This window comes from Leptodactylus fuscus, chromosome 1 (genome assembly GCF_031893055.1).
Source record: "Leptodactylus fuscus isolate aLepFus1 chromosome 1, aLepFus1.hap2, whole genome shotgun sequence".
NCBI lineage: Eukaryota > Metazoa > Chordata > Amphibia > Anura > Leptodactylidae > Leptodactylus > Leptodactylus fuscus.
Genome location: NC_134265.1, coordinates 187,345,092 through 187,363,300, shown reverse-complemented (window position 1 = coordinate 187,363,300; position 18,209 = coordinate 187,345,092). Strand labels below are relative to the sequence as shown.

At 45.1% G+C, this 18,209-nt stretch overlaps 1 protein-coding gene across 1 annotated transcript in view; it reads right to left on the bottom strand.

Annotated features, from left to right (window-relative positions):
• Positions 1-18,209, bottom strand: part of TRIM14 (tripartite motif containing 14) — an 80,081-nt gene that overhangs the window by 23,203 nt on the left and 38,669 nt on the right. The window contains exon 2 of the mRNA XM_075280439.1: positions 10,531-10,626. Coding sequence (XP_075136540.1) covers positions 10,531-10,626 — 96 coding nt within the window. The remainder of the gene's footprint in view (positions 1-10,530; positions 10,627-18,209) is intronic.

Sequence of the window (18,209 nt, the reverse complement as noted above, 5' to 3'; positions counted from 1 at the left end):
CACAGTCACCAGATCTCAATCCAATAGAGCATCTTTGGGATGTGGTGGAACGGGAGATTCGCATCATGGATGTGCAGCCGACAAATCTGCGGCAACTGTGTGATGCCATCATGTCAATATGGACCAAAATCTCTGAGGAATGCTTCCAGCACCTTGTTGAATCTATGCCACGAAGAATTGAGGCAGTTATGAAGGCAAAAGGGGGTCCAACCCGTTACTAGCATGGTGTACCTAATAAAGTGGCCGGTGAGTGTAGAGTACATATATAGAGTATATATACACATGTAGACGGCATATTTGATTTTATTTATTTATTTATGTTTTCTATATGTGGGGTTTTAATTTAAATTATGTAAGGGTACAGTTTAATAATATCTTTCATACATTTTTATATTTACATTCTTTATTATTTACAGTTGGTCATAAGAATATTAAGGTATATGAGAAATTATTTATATTGAGTGGTTGTTTATAAATAATAGTTCTTAGTGTAAAGGTCCATAGTGTAAGTTGGAGTATTGAGACATGGTCCGAGAAAATAGGACAAAGCATGTTCATAAAGGAATGGATCAAGTAGCTAGGATGAATAGGATACAATGTAACCTAGTAGAACATGCAGGCAGGAAGGTCCTTCGGTGGACCGCGCCACTTCCGGTATGTGGAACGCATAAGTACGGAATGCATATGTACATTCTGCATACCACTTCCGGTGGTTGGAACGCATTTGCGTCCCACCAGTGGATGTACGCAAACTTCTGGGCGGCAGTTTCAATAGAGACACGCAACAAGGGAAAGATAGACGCGCCAGACATGTGCCGGCACAAGAGGATGGTAATCTCCTTCTTTTTATGTTTGTATGTATTTAAACACCATAACTGTTATGACATAATGTTTTTAGATCTGACATTTGCAAAATGTGTTCCCTGTCGTCCTCAACAGCGGCACAATGTGGGGGGTATTTCTGCCCCTGTGTGCTGGTAGGACAGGCGGATATTTAATTAGCCAATCAAATGGGTGGCAGGCCCTATAAGAGGGCACAAGAACCTCCCCTCTGCGTGTTTTTTTCTGTCCTGTGTGGACAGAGGACAGGTGGGAGGACTTGTGTCCTCTTAGAGTAGCTCAGCAGGATCACTCACCTCCTGAGCGGTTGTTTTCTTCTTGTCACCTTCTGTGCCCTGCGGGGAGAAGGTGCTTGTTAGCCATGTGTGGCTACCCCCCTCTATCCCCCCTGCCCCCCCTCTCCTCCGCTTCCCCTGCTCCTTGTGACTTACCTGACATTTTGGTGAGAGTCCAGGGACTCCGCATGCCGCCTCTGGTGGCCGCGCGGACTGCCGGCGGGTGGAACCACACTGTTGTGTATCCTGTTCCCCGCCGGCCGCTGTAAGCGCGCACTTCCGGTTTCGCCGGAAGTATCATAGCGCCATGGCAACGGCCTGGCGCTGGCGGCCGCTCACTCAGGGAAGATTCAGGCCTTATTAAAGGCCGGAAAAGACGGGGAGATGTGGGGGTAAGTGCCCGTGTTAAGGGCCTCTTGGTGGGGGGGAATGTATATCTTTGCAGACCCCTGATTACAGGGTTAGTTGTCTGGGCAGGTTGCCTCACCTGCTTTGATTGTGGCTCCGCCCACTTCCAGCCGGCCAGAATTAAGAGGCTGGCTGGCCTGGTGTCAGAGACCTTCCTGCAGTATCTGCTGAAGGCGTGCGATTGTGGTGTTCATTGATCTTGAACTCTTTTCCAGTTTGCAAACTTTATTGGGATCCGTCACCTCGCTGTCCGGTCTACAGGACCTGGTAAGATCTACCCTTTTTTTAAAAGCTGGTATGATGTCATGGTGACAGTGTTGCATGGTCTATTATCTCTCTCTGTAGGATATGTCATCCTCTACTACCCCTCCTGGGGATGGTAGGAGGAAAACCTCTTCCAAGAGGAAACATCTTTCCTGCTTCGATTGCGACACACCGCTCCCTGATGGTAGGTAGCGGCTTGAAAGGTTGTTCCCTGCGGGGTACTACTGGTCCTATAACTTGCCTATTTTCAGGCTATGAGTGGGCCCGTTGTCGCGGGTGCAGAGGTCCTCCACCTGTGGAGCCCTCTCCCAGAGATATGATGGCATGGGTCAAGGAGATGGTGAGTTTGGGCATCGCTTGGGTAAATAGTTTTTCCCTTGCTTGTACTCTCCTTTTTGTTTTGCAGGATGATTCCCTCAAAGGGATCCATTGCACCTTGTCTCAGCTCACCAGGAGACCATGCTCTGAGCACCGTTCCTCGTCTCTCCCCCCCCCCTTGTAACACCTGCGGGTGGCAGAGGATGATTCCTCCGAGGACGACTCAGTTATTCCAGCAGAACTGCGTTCCATTATGAACAAACGGGCAGGCTGCTGAAGTCCATCCGGTCTACAGTGGGCCGAGATGTTGACGGGGAAGCCTCCACGTCTGCCTCTGGGGGACATATTGCCTTCCATGCGGACGCCACGCTGACCGACCTTATGGCGCAGCAGTGGAAACAGCCAGAGAAAGGACATTCGCTTTCCAGGATCTTCAAGAGTTTGTTTCCTGTTAACACTACCCAGTGGGATTCCTGGGGGCCTCCCCCGAAGGTGGATTTGGCCGTAGCAAAGCTGTCCCGCAGAACCCTGGTGCCCTTGGAAGATGGTTCAAATCTTCAGGACCCTCTGGATCGTAGGGCGGACTCCGTTCTGAAGAAGGTCTACTCAGCTTCCTCCGCGCAAGCCTCTGTGGCCATAGCCTCCTCTATGGTTGGTGACTTTTTGCGCAACCGCTTAGCCGCCTTGGAGCGGGATATAGACTTGGGCGTAGACAGAGATGAGATTCTGGCCTCTATGAAAAGAGTTCATAGGGCTGCAGATTATTTGGCGGAATCCTCCTGCCATCAATTAAAAATCTCCGCCAAATCTATGGCGTTGTCTACTGCGGCCCGTAGACCCCTTTGGCTAAAGCCTTGGCGGGCAGATTTTGCATCTAAAGCAGCACTCTGTGCTCTCCCCTTTGAGCCGGGAAGGGTGTCTGGCCAAAGCTTAGACGCCATTATGGAGGGATTAGCTGAAGGTAGGGGAAGGTCCCTACCTAAAGCATCCAGGGGCAGACGTGCTCCCTCTAGAGGCAGAGGTTCTTCCTCTAATTATAGACGCCCTTCCCAACAACGGCGTTTTAGATATCGCCCTAGGGGAGCTGGTCGTGGCGCTTCCAAGGAGGACACCAAGAGGAAGCCTGAGTTTTGACGTGGGGCAGCTCCCTGTGGCCCCCCTTCCTGTGGGAGGACGTCTTTCCTCCTTTTCCAGAGCATGGTTCACCCATATCCAAGACCCATGGGTGTTGAAGATCATACAACACGGGTATCACATCGATTTTCATCTTCCACCTCCAGATCGGTTCGTTTCCACCCAAACTCTTCCACCTTCTCAGCAGGCCAGTCTAGAAGCCTTGGTTGCCGAATATGTTACCAAGGGCGCCCTGGAGAAGGTACCAGCCTCAGACCTCGGTCTGGGAGTCTACTCCCCCGTCTTTCTGGTCCCCAAAAGGGGGCTGGAGGATGATAATAGATCTGAGGTACCTCAATCGGTTTATCAGGAAGAGGTCATTTTGAATGGAAACCGTGGATTCCGTGGCTGTGTTTCTTCAGCCAGGAGAGGTGATGGTTACCCTCGATTTGAAGGACGCTTATCTACATGTCCCCATTGCTCATTTCCACAGGAAGTTCCTCAGGATTGCCGTCGCTATGGCAGGCCACAGGGAGCACTATCAATTCACAGCTCTGCCATTCAGCATCACATCCGCCCCACTGGTATTCACCAAGGTGATCGCTCCGGTCGCCGCGGCCCTCAGACTTCAGGGTCTTTTCATCGTCCCTTATCTAGACGACTGGCTACTGAAAGCTCAGTCTCCTGCTGCTCTCCTCCAGCAGCTCAACCTTGCCATCAACTTCCTACAGGAGTTAGGATTATCAATTGGGAGAAGTCCGAAATCGTTCCATCCACCTGAAGAAAATTCCTCGGATTTATAGTGGATTCAGAAGCGATGCAGATCTTCCTCTCCAGTCCAAGGAAGGAAAGAATCCAAGCCAGTGCACGATTCCTATTGCGCACTCGGCAGGTAACCATCCGGACCGCCATGAGAGTCCTGGGCCTGATGTCATCCTCGGCCAGGGCGGTGCCTTTGGCTTTATGGCATTTGCGTCCCCTGCAGATGGAAGTGTTGAGAACCTGGAACAGGTCTCCACGGGGATTGCACAAGAAGATCTGCCTTTCTCCCGCTACCCGTCTTTCCCTCAGATGGTGGATACACCTGAAAGACGGAAGGTCCACGGTCCCGACAGTGTGGACCCTGTTGACAACAGATGCATCCCAGTGGGGATGGGGAGCCCATTGTCAAGACAAAACTGTACAAGGACGATGGAGATGTCCGGAGCTGGGGTCAGCCAATCTCAAGGAACTCAGAGCAGTGTACCTGGCCCTAGTACACTTTGCCCCAGAATTGAAAGGCAAGTCTGTCAAAAACCGGTCAGACAATATGACGGTGGTAGTCTATATAAACAAACAAGGGGGCACCAGGTCACCAACCTTGCTGAGAGAGACGAATCTCATATTTGCCTAGGCGGAGAAGAATCTGGTCCAGTTATCCGCTGTTCACATAAAGGGCTCCCTGAACATAGTAGCGGATCAGCTGAGTCAGGGTATTACCGTATCAGGAGAATGGTCTCTCAATCCAGACGTATTTCAACAGATCGTCCAGAGATGGGGTCTCCCGGAGGTCGATCTTATGGCTACCCGACTCAACGCCAAGGTGGGGACCTTCTGCTCTCTGTACCAGGAGGACAATCCCTTGGCGGTGGATGCCCTGTCCATCCCATGGAGGTTCAGGCTGTTTTACATATTCCCTCCAATTCCAATCATACCGAAGGTATTGATAAAAATAAGACAGGACCAAGCCTCGGGAATAGCCATAATCCCGTTCTGGCCAAAAAGGGCTTGGTTTGCTCAGCTCATACAAATGAGTCAGGGCATATATTGGAGGCTTCCCCCACTCCCAGACCTGGTAACCCAAGGAGAGCTGAGATGCCAGGATCTGAGGAGACTCAACCTGACAGCCTGGAGGTTGACCAGTCCCTATTGAGAAATAGAGGACTGTCACAAGCCGTCTTGAAGACCCTATCCAGCGCCAGAGCAGATTCGACTAACAGGAACTACCGTCGAATAGGTAACATCTTTAATGCCTGGTGTCTGCAGCATCAAGTGGACTCCACCGATCCCCCTACGGAGGCGATCCTGGACTTCCTTCAAGACGGACTAGACAGAGGTCTTGCTGCGGCCACACTCAAGGTACACGTAGCGGCCCTGTCCGCCTATCTGGGGAGGCGTTTGTCTCAGGATCCTTTAGTGAGCACCTTTATTAAAGGGGCAACTAGGCTGAGACCGGTGGTAAACACCCCTGTCCACCAATGGGACCTTATTCCGGTCCTGAATGCCCTATGTGGCCAGCCATTTGAACCTCTGGAAGAGGTCTCCCTCAAGTCGCTAACCGGCAAAATGGCGCTGCTATTGGCAGTCACACCTGCCAAACGCGTTAGTGAACTACAAGCTTTGTCCGCTGAGGAGCCATATACCACCTTTTTCTCTGACCATGTACAGCTTAGGTTCCTCCCTGGGTTTCGTCCCAAGGTGCCATCTGCTGTAAACAGGAACCAACTGATTTCCCTTCCAGTATTTTTTCCGTTCCCTTCTTCTGCTGAAGAAGAAAGATGGCACAAGCTGGATGTGGTTAGATGCCTGCAGATCTACTTGCAGTGCACTCGCCCCTTTAGGTGGACTGAAAACCTGTTGGTCAGCTACACGGGGAAAAACAAGGGCGCCAAAGCCGCCAAAGCTACAATATCCCAGTGGGTTACCGAGACTATTAGAGTCGCCTATACCGCCCAAGGGCTGTCGGCTCCATCTTTCCTTCATGCCCATTCAACCAGGGCAGTGTCCACTTCACGGGCAGAAAGAAGTGCTTTGTCTGTGGACCAAATATATGCAGCTGCCTCTTGGGCATCTGAATCCACCTTCATTCGGCATTACCGCCTGAAGGACCAAGTGGCAGATTCCACTGCCTTTGCCCAGACCAGTTTAAGTTCGGTCATGGGTTTGTCCCACCCATCTTGGGGACCTGCTTGCTATATCCCCACATTGTGCCGCTGTTGAGGACGACAGGGAACGAGTGATTATGAAGATAATCTTGTTTCCCTTAGTCCTAACAGCGGCACAAGATTTCCCACCCTGGGAATCATATCTTATGTATAAAACTGTATATAAATGTAATGGAGGTACTTTTGTATTTACACGCAGAGGGGAGGTTCTTGTGCCCTCTTATAGGGCCTGCCACCCATTTGATTGGCTAATTAAATATCCGCCTGTCCTACCAGCACACAGGGGCAGAAATACCCCCCACATTGTGCCGCTGTTAGGACTAAGGGAAACAAGATTATCTTCATAATCACTCGTTTTATATTGATCTTTGAGATGGGATGTAATGACGTAAGAAAGGGGTGGGCCTTCTATTTCGGCACCCACCCAGTCACATGTATATATATATGGTGGATGCATGATGTGCTTTTACACTACCCTTATGTACACCTGATGAAGAAGCCAGTTATAGGTTTTGAAACGCGTTGTGTGAAAAGGTTTTAATAAAGATTCATTGGCAAGACTTCGGTCGGTAAGCGCGGATTTCTTTCATTTCATCTACACCGATTGTGGAGTTTGAATTGGTCCTGGTTTTGTGATTTCATGTACGCCTAGTGCGTTTGTTATCTTTGCTGCTTCCGGCTTTCTTATGGATTTGTGTGTGGAACTATTTGAGTGCTGTGACTATATCACAGCACCCTGAGGTGATTATAGCTACGTTTTAAATATAGTGCACGGTATCACTGGAGGTAATGCACTAGGTGCCGCGCGGTGCTTTTCTGTGTTTTTTTCTAGTTTTTAGAGTGTGTCTCTGCTGTCACAAGTCAGGCGCCACATATTGGGCACTGAATTAATGTATCCCCTGGAAAAATTACAATTTCATTGTAATTTTCACTGTGCATTTAGTTATGGAAATTAAAATAATTCAATACTTGAGGGTTAAAAATGCAGTGATTTACCAAGTCCTGACCCCCATGGCAGGACTTACAAGAACAAGCAAGCATTGCTGCTTTACATTATTCTTTTAATTTTCATATAAGAGAATGGGAGCTATGGAAACTGTGTAAGCACAATTGAGCTACACTGTTTCTGTAGCTTAACTGACATGCAAACAGCATGGCTAAATGGAGCAGTTATTCCCTTGTCAGCAGTGTTTGCCGAGATAGCATATTCCTTTAAAAGGGTTATCTGGTGTCTAACATTAATGGCCTATCCTTAGAACAGACCATCAATATTGGATGTGTGGGGGTCTGACAACTGGGACTTCCGCAGATCAAACAGCATGGCTCTCGGTATTGTTTACATATCGCAAGCCACAATGCTCACTTGCCATACAAACTGTATTATGGCTCTGTCCTATTTATGGGACAATGCTGCAGTACCTACCCTCACCGCTATAGTTGGTACAGTGTGTAAGCAGCATGACTTACATTATGTAAACAATACCAAAGAGGCGCTCTGTCTGGGTACCAATATTGAACTCCCTAATATTGATGGCTTATTCTAAGGATAGCCCATAAAGATTAGAAACCCGAAAACTTATTTAAGGCCTGTGGGATCAGGTGCACTTTAACCCCTTCCCTAGTATGGCAGATGCCTTGTGTTTAAAGATGGTAGCTGCTCCGGAGCTGAGGCGCCATTTTACCAGCGGTGCGTGGGCACCGTCTTTTTTCTGGGGATCACTGGCACCCAGAACAAGCTCTGGGGCTGGCCTCCTGTTGGCATGACCGCTGGAAGCCTTATGAACGCTCCCAGGCCTGTCTGTAATGATTTCTTTCTGCAAAAGAAATGATGTTTTTTTTGTAATGCACTGCATTAGTGATCAGACACTCTGGGGTTCAAGACCCCTAGGGGGTCTAATAAATGCAAAAATGTAAAAAATAAAAAGTATTAAAAATTAAAATCACCCCCCTTTCCCTAGAACACATATAAAAGTATTTTAATACTGTTAAACACATACACATTAAGTATCCTTGTGTCTGAAAATGTCCGCTCTACAAATCTATAAAAATAATTTTCCTGTACGGTAAACGCTGTAGTGGGAAAAAAAATCTAAAGTTCCAAACCGCCATTTTTTCACTGTTTTGCCTCTGATAAAAATTTGAGTAAAAAGTGATCAAAGCAATAACAATTCCACAAAATGGTAAAACTAAAAAGTACACCTGGCCCTGCAAAAAAAGACACCCTATGTATGATGGGTGTCAGAATATAATGACTTATAGAAAAAAAACAAAAAACTTTTAGCGCAGTTTTGGATTTTTTGGGGTTAAAATTAGAGATGAGCGAGCAGTAAAATATTCGTTATTCAATATTCTTTTCGAATAGCCGCTCAATATTTGACTATTCGAACGAATATTGAACCCCATTATAGTCTATGGGGAAAAATGCTTCGTTTCAGGGGATCCCACCATTCGACTCAGGAGAGTCACCAAGTCCACTATGACACCTCAGGAAATGATGCCAACACCTCTACAATGCAACTGGGACAGCAGGGGAAGCATGTCTGGGGGCATCTAACATGCCAAAGTCACTGTATTATGTCGGGATCCCTGTCAGCTTGCGATATGCAGGAGCTGACTTTTTCCCATAGGAATGCATTGACCAGCGTTGATTGGCCGAATGTGAGGAGGCGGAGTCTAATGTCAGACCAGAATGGAGACTGCTGTGGACTGATCTTAGACTCCACCGGCAGAACAAGCAGGGTTCAACGCATACTCAGCACTGCTACATCTCAGATGCAGCAGTTCTGAGTGTGCGTTGAACCCTGCTGCGCATTCAGTGTTGCTGCATCTGAGATGTAGCAGTGCTGAGTGTGCGCTGAACCCTGCTGCACACTCAGCTCTGCTGCATCTCTGTGTATGCTGAGCTCTGCTGCTTCTCCATGTAGCAGAGCTGAGTCAGCACTGCTCCATCTGAGATCGGACCACAATGGAAACTGCTGTGGACCGATCTTAGACTCCGCCTGTTCCGGCAGAACCAGCGTTGATTGGCTGAATGCTGTACTCTATATGGCGTTCGGCCAATCAACGCTGGTCAATGCATTCCTATGGGGAAAAGTCAGCTCCCGCATATCAGAAGCTGACAGGGATAGAGCCCCAAAGAGCTGGGTGAGTAACATTCCCCCCTAAATAAAGGTAATCCCTAGCTAACCCTGCCTGTAGATCTGTCCTTGTCTCACAGTCACATAGTTCACAGTCTCAAATTAATCGAATGTTAAATCCACCATTCGTATAAATTGGAGGTCACCTGATTTAGCCAGCCAATTCCTTTTACCAATTTTTTTTAACTGCCTCCGTTGTCATAGTTCCTGTCCCACCTCCCCTGCACAGTTATTGGTGCAAAAAAAGCGCCTTGAAAGGTGGGAGGGGATAACGAATTTTTGCTGCGTTTGCCTCGTGGTATTCGATTCCAATTGAATACCCCGAACGGCCTGATATTCAATTGAATATGTATTTGATCGAACAGTGTTCGCTCATCTCTAGTTAAAATGTAAATAAATTGTATAAATATGGTATCCCTGGAATCGTACCGAAACATAGAATACAGGTATCATGTCATTTTGGCTGCACAGTGAACGCCGTAAAAATAAAGCCTGTAAGAAAGTCACACAAATACACTTTTTCTTCAAATTCACCCCATTCTGAATTTTTTTTCCAGATTCCCAGTACATTGTACAGAATAATTAATGGCAGCATCAAGAAGAAAAAATTTTCCCGCAAACATTAAGCCCTCATATGGCTTTGAGAGCAGAAAAATAAGATAGTTATGGGGTTTAGAAGGGGAAGGGGAGAAAGTCAAAAATGAAAATTGAAAAATGCCCACAGTGGGAAGGGGTTAAAAGTCAGGAGCATGGACGATGCAATGTGGGAGAATTCTGCGCATTAGAAGGTATAGTACAACCCCTCCATTTTGCAATTCCTGACTTGAATACAGTAATATCTTAAATATATTCTAGTTGCATTCTCCTTTAGGTTATCTAAATCTCTGTTGCTCAGGGTGTACCACAATTTGCTACATTTTTGCTAAGCATCTTTGATGGTTGTGTAATTTGTATATACTGTATATGCAGAGATATTGCATTGTAATGTGTGTTGGCAGTAGCTGAATTTGAGACAGATCCTGTCAGATGTCTGGAAAGAGATCATTGACTTGATGAGTTAAGGTCTGAGTCTTTCCATTCATTACAACAAATTAGGAATTGTGTCAGACACAGCCAATGGATTTTACAGATTGAATATGAGAGCCCTGGAATATGTATCTTTCAACTGAGAGCTAAACAAATACAAAGCTTGCAACATTTGTGTATTGAACATAACTCTGCAGTTTCTTGCTTTTTCGATATGCCTCATACCTTGAGATCAGTGGCAGCTTGCTCAATATGATGTATGTTGCCAAGTACATAGCTTTTCTTTTGATCAAGCTGCTCCAGGCATCTGCTTGTCAGAATCTGCAAGAAATTGGAAGTTTATTAGCATAGCAAACTGTTTGGTAAGTCAGAGAGCCTTACTTTTCAAGCAGCAATAGGACTGAGAGAATCCTAGAGAACTACTTAGGTTTTAAATATACATGTATAGACTAGAGTATGTCTTAATGTACACATCAATCCAGACTGATATATGAAATCATCTTATTGTCACTTGTTTTTAAGGCCCATGAATAGAGATGAGCGAGTAGTATTCGATCGAGTAGGTATTCGATCGAATACTACGGTATTCGAAATACTCGTACTCGATCGAGTACCACTCACTATTCGAATGGAAAAATTTGATGCAGAACCAGCGTTGATTGGCAGAATGCTATACAGTCAGCCAATCAATGCTGGTTCTTCTCCTACCTTTAGAAGTCTTCTCCGTGCAGCTTCTCCGCGGCGTCTTCCGGCTCTGAATTCATTCTGCTAGGTATTGGGCCTGGGCAGAGTCGACTGCGCATGCCCGCGCTACAAGAAAATGGCCGCTTTGACTGTAAGCGGCCATTTTCTTGTAGTGCGGGCATGCGCAGTCATCTATGCCCAGGCCCGATGCTTAGCAGAGTGAATATATTGCCTCATGACGCCGCGGGGATGCTGCGCAGAGAAGACTTCTCGGAGAATCCAGACCGACCCTCACACGTGGACTTGGTAAGTTCAGTTTGATCGAATGTTGCCTACCCCTGAAACAAGCATTTTTCCCCCATAGACTATAATAGGATTCGATATTCGATTCGAGTAGTCGAATATTAAGGGGCTACTCGAAACGAATATCGAATCTCGAGTATTTAACTACTCGCTCATCTCTACCCATGAACATATTCAAATATATAGGGTTCCGTCATGGAGAAAGTACCAAATGCATATCTACTGTGGTATACACACACACACACACACACACACACACATATGTATCTGGCATTATTTCTGCAGTTCATCTAAAAATACATTATAATCTATTGCAAATTAAGCTGAAGTTTTCCCAATAGAATTCAATATGGAATTAAAATTTGTGATCTGTATATAAAACATCTTTATGATCTCTTTTAGAACACTAAGGCTCTGTTCACATCTGCGTTTGGGTTTCCGCTTGGGGGAATCTACTTAGGGACCCCTGAATGGAAACCTATATGTGTAAAAAAGTGGTTTACCTGGGAATCAGTGGCGTAACTACCGTGGTAGCAGTGGTAGCAGCTGCCACAGGGCCCGGGACATTAGGGGCCCAGCGACAGCCAATACCCCTGTGGATTTTTTTTCCTTAATAGACTCCTTAATATCCCCACACCCTCAAGGGTCCCATACTTTCTCTACCATAAGTAGAAGATCAGCAGTAGATGCAGGGCTGCAGATGCTTCTTGTAAAAGCTTCCGCACACAGCAGCTTCCTGTTCCGCCCCTCCCCCTCCTCAGCATCGGAGTGTGAGGGGAGACATCCGATGTATCTGCTCTCTTCACTGCTAGACAGAGCTGCACAGCCACATGTAAGTATATTTTTGGATAAAATATGTATAGATGTGTATATGTGTTTACATTATGTGTCTTATATACTGTGTGAGCCCTGTACGTGTGTAGATAGGTGTGTGTATGTGTTGTATATGAATGTATGTGTGTGAATAGATGTGTATATGTGTAAGTATATACAGCATACTAATGTCTCTATCTATCTGTCTGTCTATCTCCTATCTATCTATCTATCTATCTATCTATCTATCTATCTATCTATCTCCTATCTATCTACAGTGTTGGCCAAAAGTATTGGCACCCCTGCAATTTTGTCAGATAACTCATTTTCTTCCAGAAAATGATTGCAATCACAAATTCTTTGGTATTATCATCTTCATTTAATTTGTCTTCAATGGAAAACCACAAAAAGAATTGTCAAAGAGCCAAATTGGATATAATTCCACAGCAAACATAAAAAAGGGAGTGGACAAAATTATTGGCACTGTTTGAAAAATCATGTGATGCTTCTCTAATTTGTGTAATTAACAGCACCTGTTACTTAACTGAGGCACCTAACAGGTGGTGGCAATAACTAAATCACACTACACAGCCAGTTGAAATGGATTAAAGTTGACTCAACCTCTGTCCTGTGTCCCTGTGTGTACCACATTGAGCATGGAGAAAAGAAAGAAGACCAAAGAACTGTCTGAGGACTCGAGAAGCAAAATTGTGTGGAAGCATGAGCAATCTCAAGGCTACAAGTCCATCTCCAAAGACCTGAATGTTCCTGTGTCTACCGTGCGCAGTGTCATCAAGAAGTTTAAAGCCCATGGCACTGTGGCTAACCTCCCTAGATGTGGACGGAAAAGAAAAATTGACAAGAGATTTCAATGCAAGATTTTGCGGATGGTGGATAAAGAACCTCGACTAACATCCAAACAAGTTCAAGTTGCCCTGCAGTCCGAGGGTACAACAGTGTCAACCCGTACTATCCGTCGGCGTCTGAATGAAAAGGGACTGTATGGTAGGATACCCAGGAAGACCCCACTTCTTACTCAGAGACATAAAAAAGCCAGGCTGGAGTTTGCCAAAACTTACCTGAGAAAGACAAAAACGTTTTGGAAGAATGTTCTCTGGTCAGATGAGACAAAAGTAGAGCTTTTTGGGAAAAGGCAACAACATAGAGTTTACAGGAAAAAAAAAAGCCTTCAAAGAAAAGAACATGGTCCCTACAGTCAAACATGGCGGAGGTTCCCTGATGTTTTGGGGTTGCTCTGCTGCCTCTGGCACTGGACTGCTTGACCGTGTGCATGGCATTATGAAGTCTGAAGACTACCAACAAATTTTGCAGCATAATGTAGGGCCCAGTGTGAGAAAGCTGAGTCTCCCTCAGAGGTCATGGGTCTTCCAGCAGGACAATGACCCAAAACACTTCAAAAAGCACTAGAAAATGGTTTGAGTGAAAGCACTGGAGACTTCTAAAGTGGCCAGCAATGAGTCCAGACCTGAATCCCATAGAACACCTGTGGAGAGATCTCAAAATGGCAGTTTGGAGAAGGCACCCTTCACATCTCAGGGACCTGGAGCAATTTGCCAAAGAAGAATGGTCTAAAATTCCAGCAGAGCATTGTAAGAAACTCATTGATGGTTACCAGAAGCGGTTGTTCGCAGTTATTTTGTCTAAAGGTTGTGCTACCAAGTATTAGGCTGAGGGGGCCAACACTTTTGTCCGGCTCATTTTTGGAGTTTTGTGTAAAATGATCAATGATTTGACTTTTTTTTCATTCTCTTTTGTGTTTTTTCATTGCAAGCAAAATAAATAAAGATATTAATACCAAAGAGTTTGTGCTTGCAATCATTTTCTGGAAGAAAAAGGAGTATTATCTGACAGAATTGCAGGGGTGCCAATACTTTTGGCCAACACTCTATCTGCTATCGATCTATCTCCTATCTATCTATCTATCTATCTATCTATCTATCTATCTCTCTATCTATCTATCTCTATCTATCTATCTATCTATCTATCTATCTATCTATCTATCTATCTATCTATCTATCCATCTATCTATCTATCTGTATTTGCTTCTATACATGTCTACCATTATACATACTACAATTGTATTTTATAATGTGATGTTTAGGCCCGGTTCACATCTGTGTTCAGGTTTCCGTTTGTGGAGTCTGCTTGGGAGCCCCCCAAACAGAAACCTATACGCATTAAAAAGCGGTTACTTTCAGGGCCTCCAATTATTATACTCTGGGGTCTATAATAATTGTTCATGGGTGTTCATTATGGGGCATAATGGTGTGTGTAGGGTCCACTTTGGGGCATAATAGAGTGCGCAGGAATGCGGCGGAGGTCGGTTTGTCGAGGTCTTTAGTGTCAGTCAGGAAGGGGGGGCCCCATGTCAAAAGTTCGCCACGGGGCCCTGACATTCCTAGTTACGCCACTGCTGGGAATCCTGCGGACCCTATAGACTATATTGGAGTCCGTGTGGTTTCCCCATGAAACATGCAGAGAGAAAAGTGCTGCTTGCAGGACGTTTCTCTCTGCATGTTTTGTGTGGAAACTGAGAGGAAACCACACGGACCCTATTATAGTTTATGGGGTCCACGGGTTTCTCAGGTAAACCGCTTTTTTATGCCTATAGGTTTCCATTCTGGGAGTCACCAAGCGGACTCCCTAAATGGAAACCCAAATGCAGATGTGAACTAGGCCTAAGAGAAACATGCTTGAAAAGTTGCAGATGGCTTAATGGCCAAATCAGAATCAATATGGAACCAATACAACAAGCAATGCAGATCTCAGTCAGTATATATTTTGTTCACTGTATACATCTATTGTAATATTTTCTGAGCCTTCCAGTTTTAACTATTTCTAAAAAAATTACTCTGTGCACATACAAAACATGTGTGATATTAGTTATATAATAAATTGTGTTTTTATCATTGTGCAAACCGGTCGTATTGTCAATAAATTCTAAAGGTAAACCCAGACAAGTGTGGTAGATACTCCATGTGCCCATGGTAGCAGTTGCTGCATGATTTTGCTGAAACATTAGGCAGCCATTGACCACTGAAGTAGGCGGACTAAGGACCTTGTACAGTAGATACATAATGTGTTCATACCTTGATAATGTAGTTTGGTATTAAGCCATACATATTGACACTATCAGCACTTGATGAGCACCAAGTGGGGGTTATATTTTGCTGGACCCCTGTTGTCCATTATTATATGACAAGCTGGTCTCAATCAAGGATCCCTAAGTACTTGGTTAATCAAACCACATTACTTCCAGTAGAAGGATATGGCGTGAGATGAAGCATGATATGATATTTTTATGAAGACCCCACAAAAAAGGTGTTTATGCCCACTTCCATTTTATTACATTGCTTGCATCCTAAAGAGCACATTGAGCAAATGTTGTGCTCTCTGGTAAAGGATCAACAGTACTCCAAAATCTATCCTATAACACAAAAGTATGTTCACTCTCCCTATATCATGGCAGGTATCTGATGTTCTTTTACAAAACCAAAAATTGTATTATAATTTGATCCTCTTGCATGCATGTACGTAAATACTATTGCTATTATCATTGCAAGTTTAGAATCAACATGTCATATTGGATGAGGTGACAGAGCACTGAGCCTCCACATAACTATCCTGGGACTTTGCTTCAAAGCCAAAAGTAAACTTCATCCATAAAAAAAGTCTTTTGTAATCTTTGATAAGAGGCGATACATTAAAATAGCTCCTTACTAAAGAAGATTGCTGTATGTGCATTTTCTTTCTAAGATAATCTGTTAGACGGCAGATACTGGTCCTGAACGCAGGCGAAGCATGCCAATTACCAGGAGGAGTCTTCTATCCTGCCGCACATTTGTCAGCAGTTTTAGGCAGACTCCTTTCTTAGCATGTGGCGGTCATTAATTACAAACTTAAAATTAAATAATAATGGGAGCCGGTGGCAAATTGCCAACTCTTTCCTCAGTTTACATGCCAGCTCTATTAAACCTTTGTTTTCATATTTCAAAAGATCCAGCAGATGTCAGTAGACAGCCAGAACTCTGGATAGAAGCGTCTCTACTGAGACCTTGGGAACGGTATTCTGCTTACTCAAGCATTCTCAAGACTGTTATACAGAATGGCTACCAGCAGCTACTGTGTTCAGCTCTGTATGAATAGGTGGACAGTATACAGTTAGGGCCAGAAATATTTGGACAGTGACACAATTTTTGCGAGTTGGGCTCTGCTGCCACCACATTGGTTTTGAAATGAAACCTCTACAACAGAATTCAAGTGCAGATTGTAACGTTTAATTTGAAGGGTTGAACAAAAATATCTGATAGAAAATGTAGGAATTGTACACATTTCTTTACAAACACTCCACATTTTAGGAGCTCAAAAGTAATTGGACAAATAAACATAACCCAAACAAAATATTTTTATTTTCAATATTTTCTTGCGAATCCTTTGGAGGCAATCACTGCCTTAAGTCTGGAACCCATGGACATCACCAAACGCTGGGTTTCCTCCTTCTTAATGCTTTGCCAGGCCTTTACAGCCGCAGCCTTCAGGTCTTGCTTGTTTGTAGGTCTTTCCGCCTTAAGTCTGAATTTGAGCAAGTGAAATGCATGCTCAATTGGGTTAAGATCTGGTGATTGACTTGGCCATTGCAGAATGTTCCACTTTTTTGCACTCATGAACTCCTAGGTAGCTTTGGCTGTATGCTTGGGGTCATTGTCCATCTGTACTATGAAGCGCCATCCGATCAACTTGGCAGCATTTGGCTGAATCTGGGCTGAAAGTATATCCCGGTACACTTCAGAATTCATCCGGCTACTCTTGTCTGCTGTTATGTCATCAATAAACACAAGTGACCCAGTGCCATTGAAAGCCATGCATGCCCATGCCATTGTAAGCCGTGTACCGAGGTGGGCTCCCCAGGATACAGCGAAGTCACGAACAAAGGAAGTGAGTCCAATTCAATTTAACCAAGATAGGACTTTACTTAGTTTAGATAACCTCTTTTGTCCAAAAGAACACTCCCAGGTATTACATTTACACAGCCTAGAGGCTGGGACCCTGGTGTTATACAGCACGGTGCCCACTAATGTGGCCTTCAATATACTCCAAGCTTTTACCTACATGCAGGCTGCGCCTATGCAGCTGCCTGTTACCTGTTATTACCCTATTACACAGGAACAATTCAGTGTGTGTGACACAGGCATCCGGCGGTGTAACACCAGGGTTTACAATCTTATCACAATACTACTAAATTCCCCCCAAACCAAGTACAACTAAGCAAGTATAATAGTTGGTTAGCTTGCAAGCCAAACAGTGTAAAGTTAAACTAAATGTTGCTCCCAGACTTCCTTAAAAGTCCCTCTCTGGGAGATATAACTCTGTAGAAATCCTCTGTGACTTAGTCCTTTTACCAGACAGGTAGATAGTTTACCAGTATTGCAGCCTGGGGTGATGATTATACCTAACTAACTAACTACAGGCTTTTTACTCAGTCCCAGCAATATGGTGCAAAACTTGCAGTGTGGTGCGTGCACGCTTACTTCTGTTGGGTACCTTTTAGTCTCTGTTAGCATCCGGGTGAAGAGGAGCTCCTCGGACAGCATGCGGTCTCACTGGCAGTCTCACTTCTCAGCCAAGTCTCTGACAGTAATCTTCTCCTTAGGATGGTGTCTGGACAGACTCTGAAAGTCTCAAATCCACAGCTATTCTTGCTGTGGCTTCTCCCTCCAAGGACCCTCTCTGCACAGTGATGTCTCCACAGCTCTCTCTTCTCTAGAGTCCAGCACACTCTGACTCAAAATGGCTCCTAGAACCTTCCTACAACGATCAGGGTTTCCACATCAATCTTCCAGGGGCATACAGCCTTTTTCCTTTTACTTGTTATCTTGCAACAGCGACCTCTCGTGGTCAAACAACAAAATGTCAGGTTATGAAAACACCAACTCAATTACACATTGCACATTCACTACACAGGGGCTGTTTCACCCTCTTACATGCCACCCCACTAGAGGTTGACGTCCCTGGCAACCTTTCCCATATAAACTCATCTTGCGCATAGCGCTGTGGGGGTACCCCGGCATTGGACCTGGCTGTCC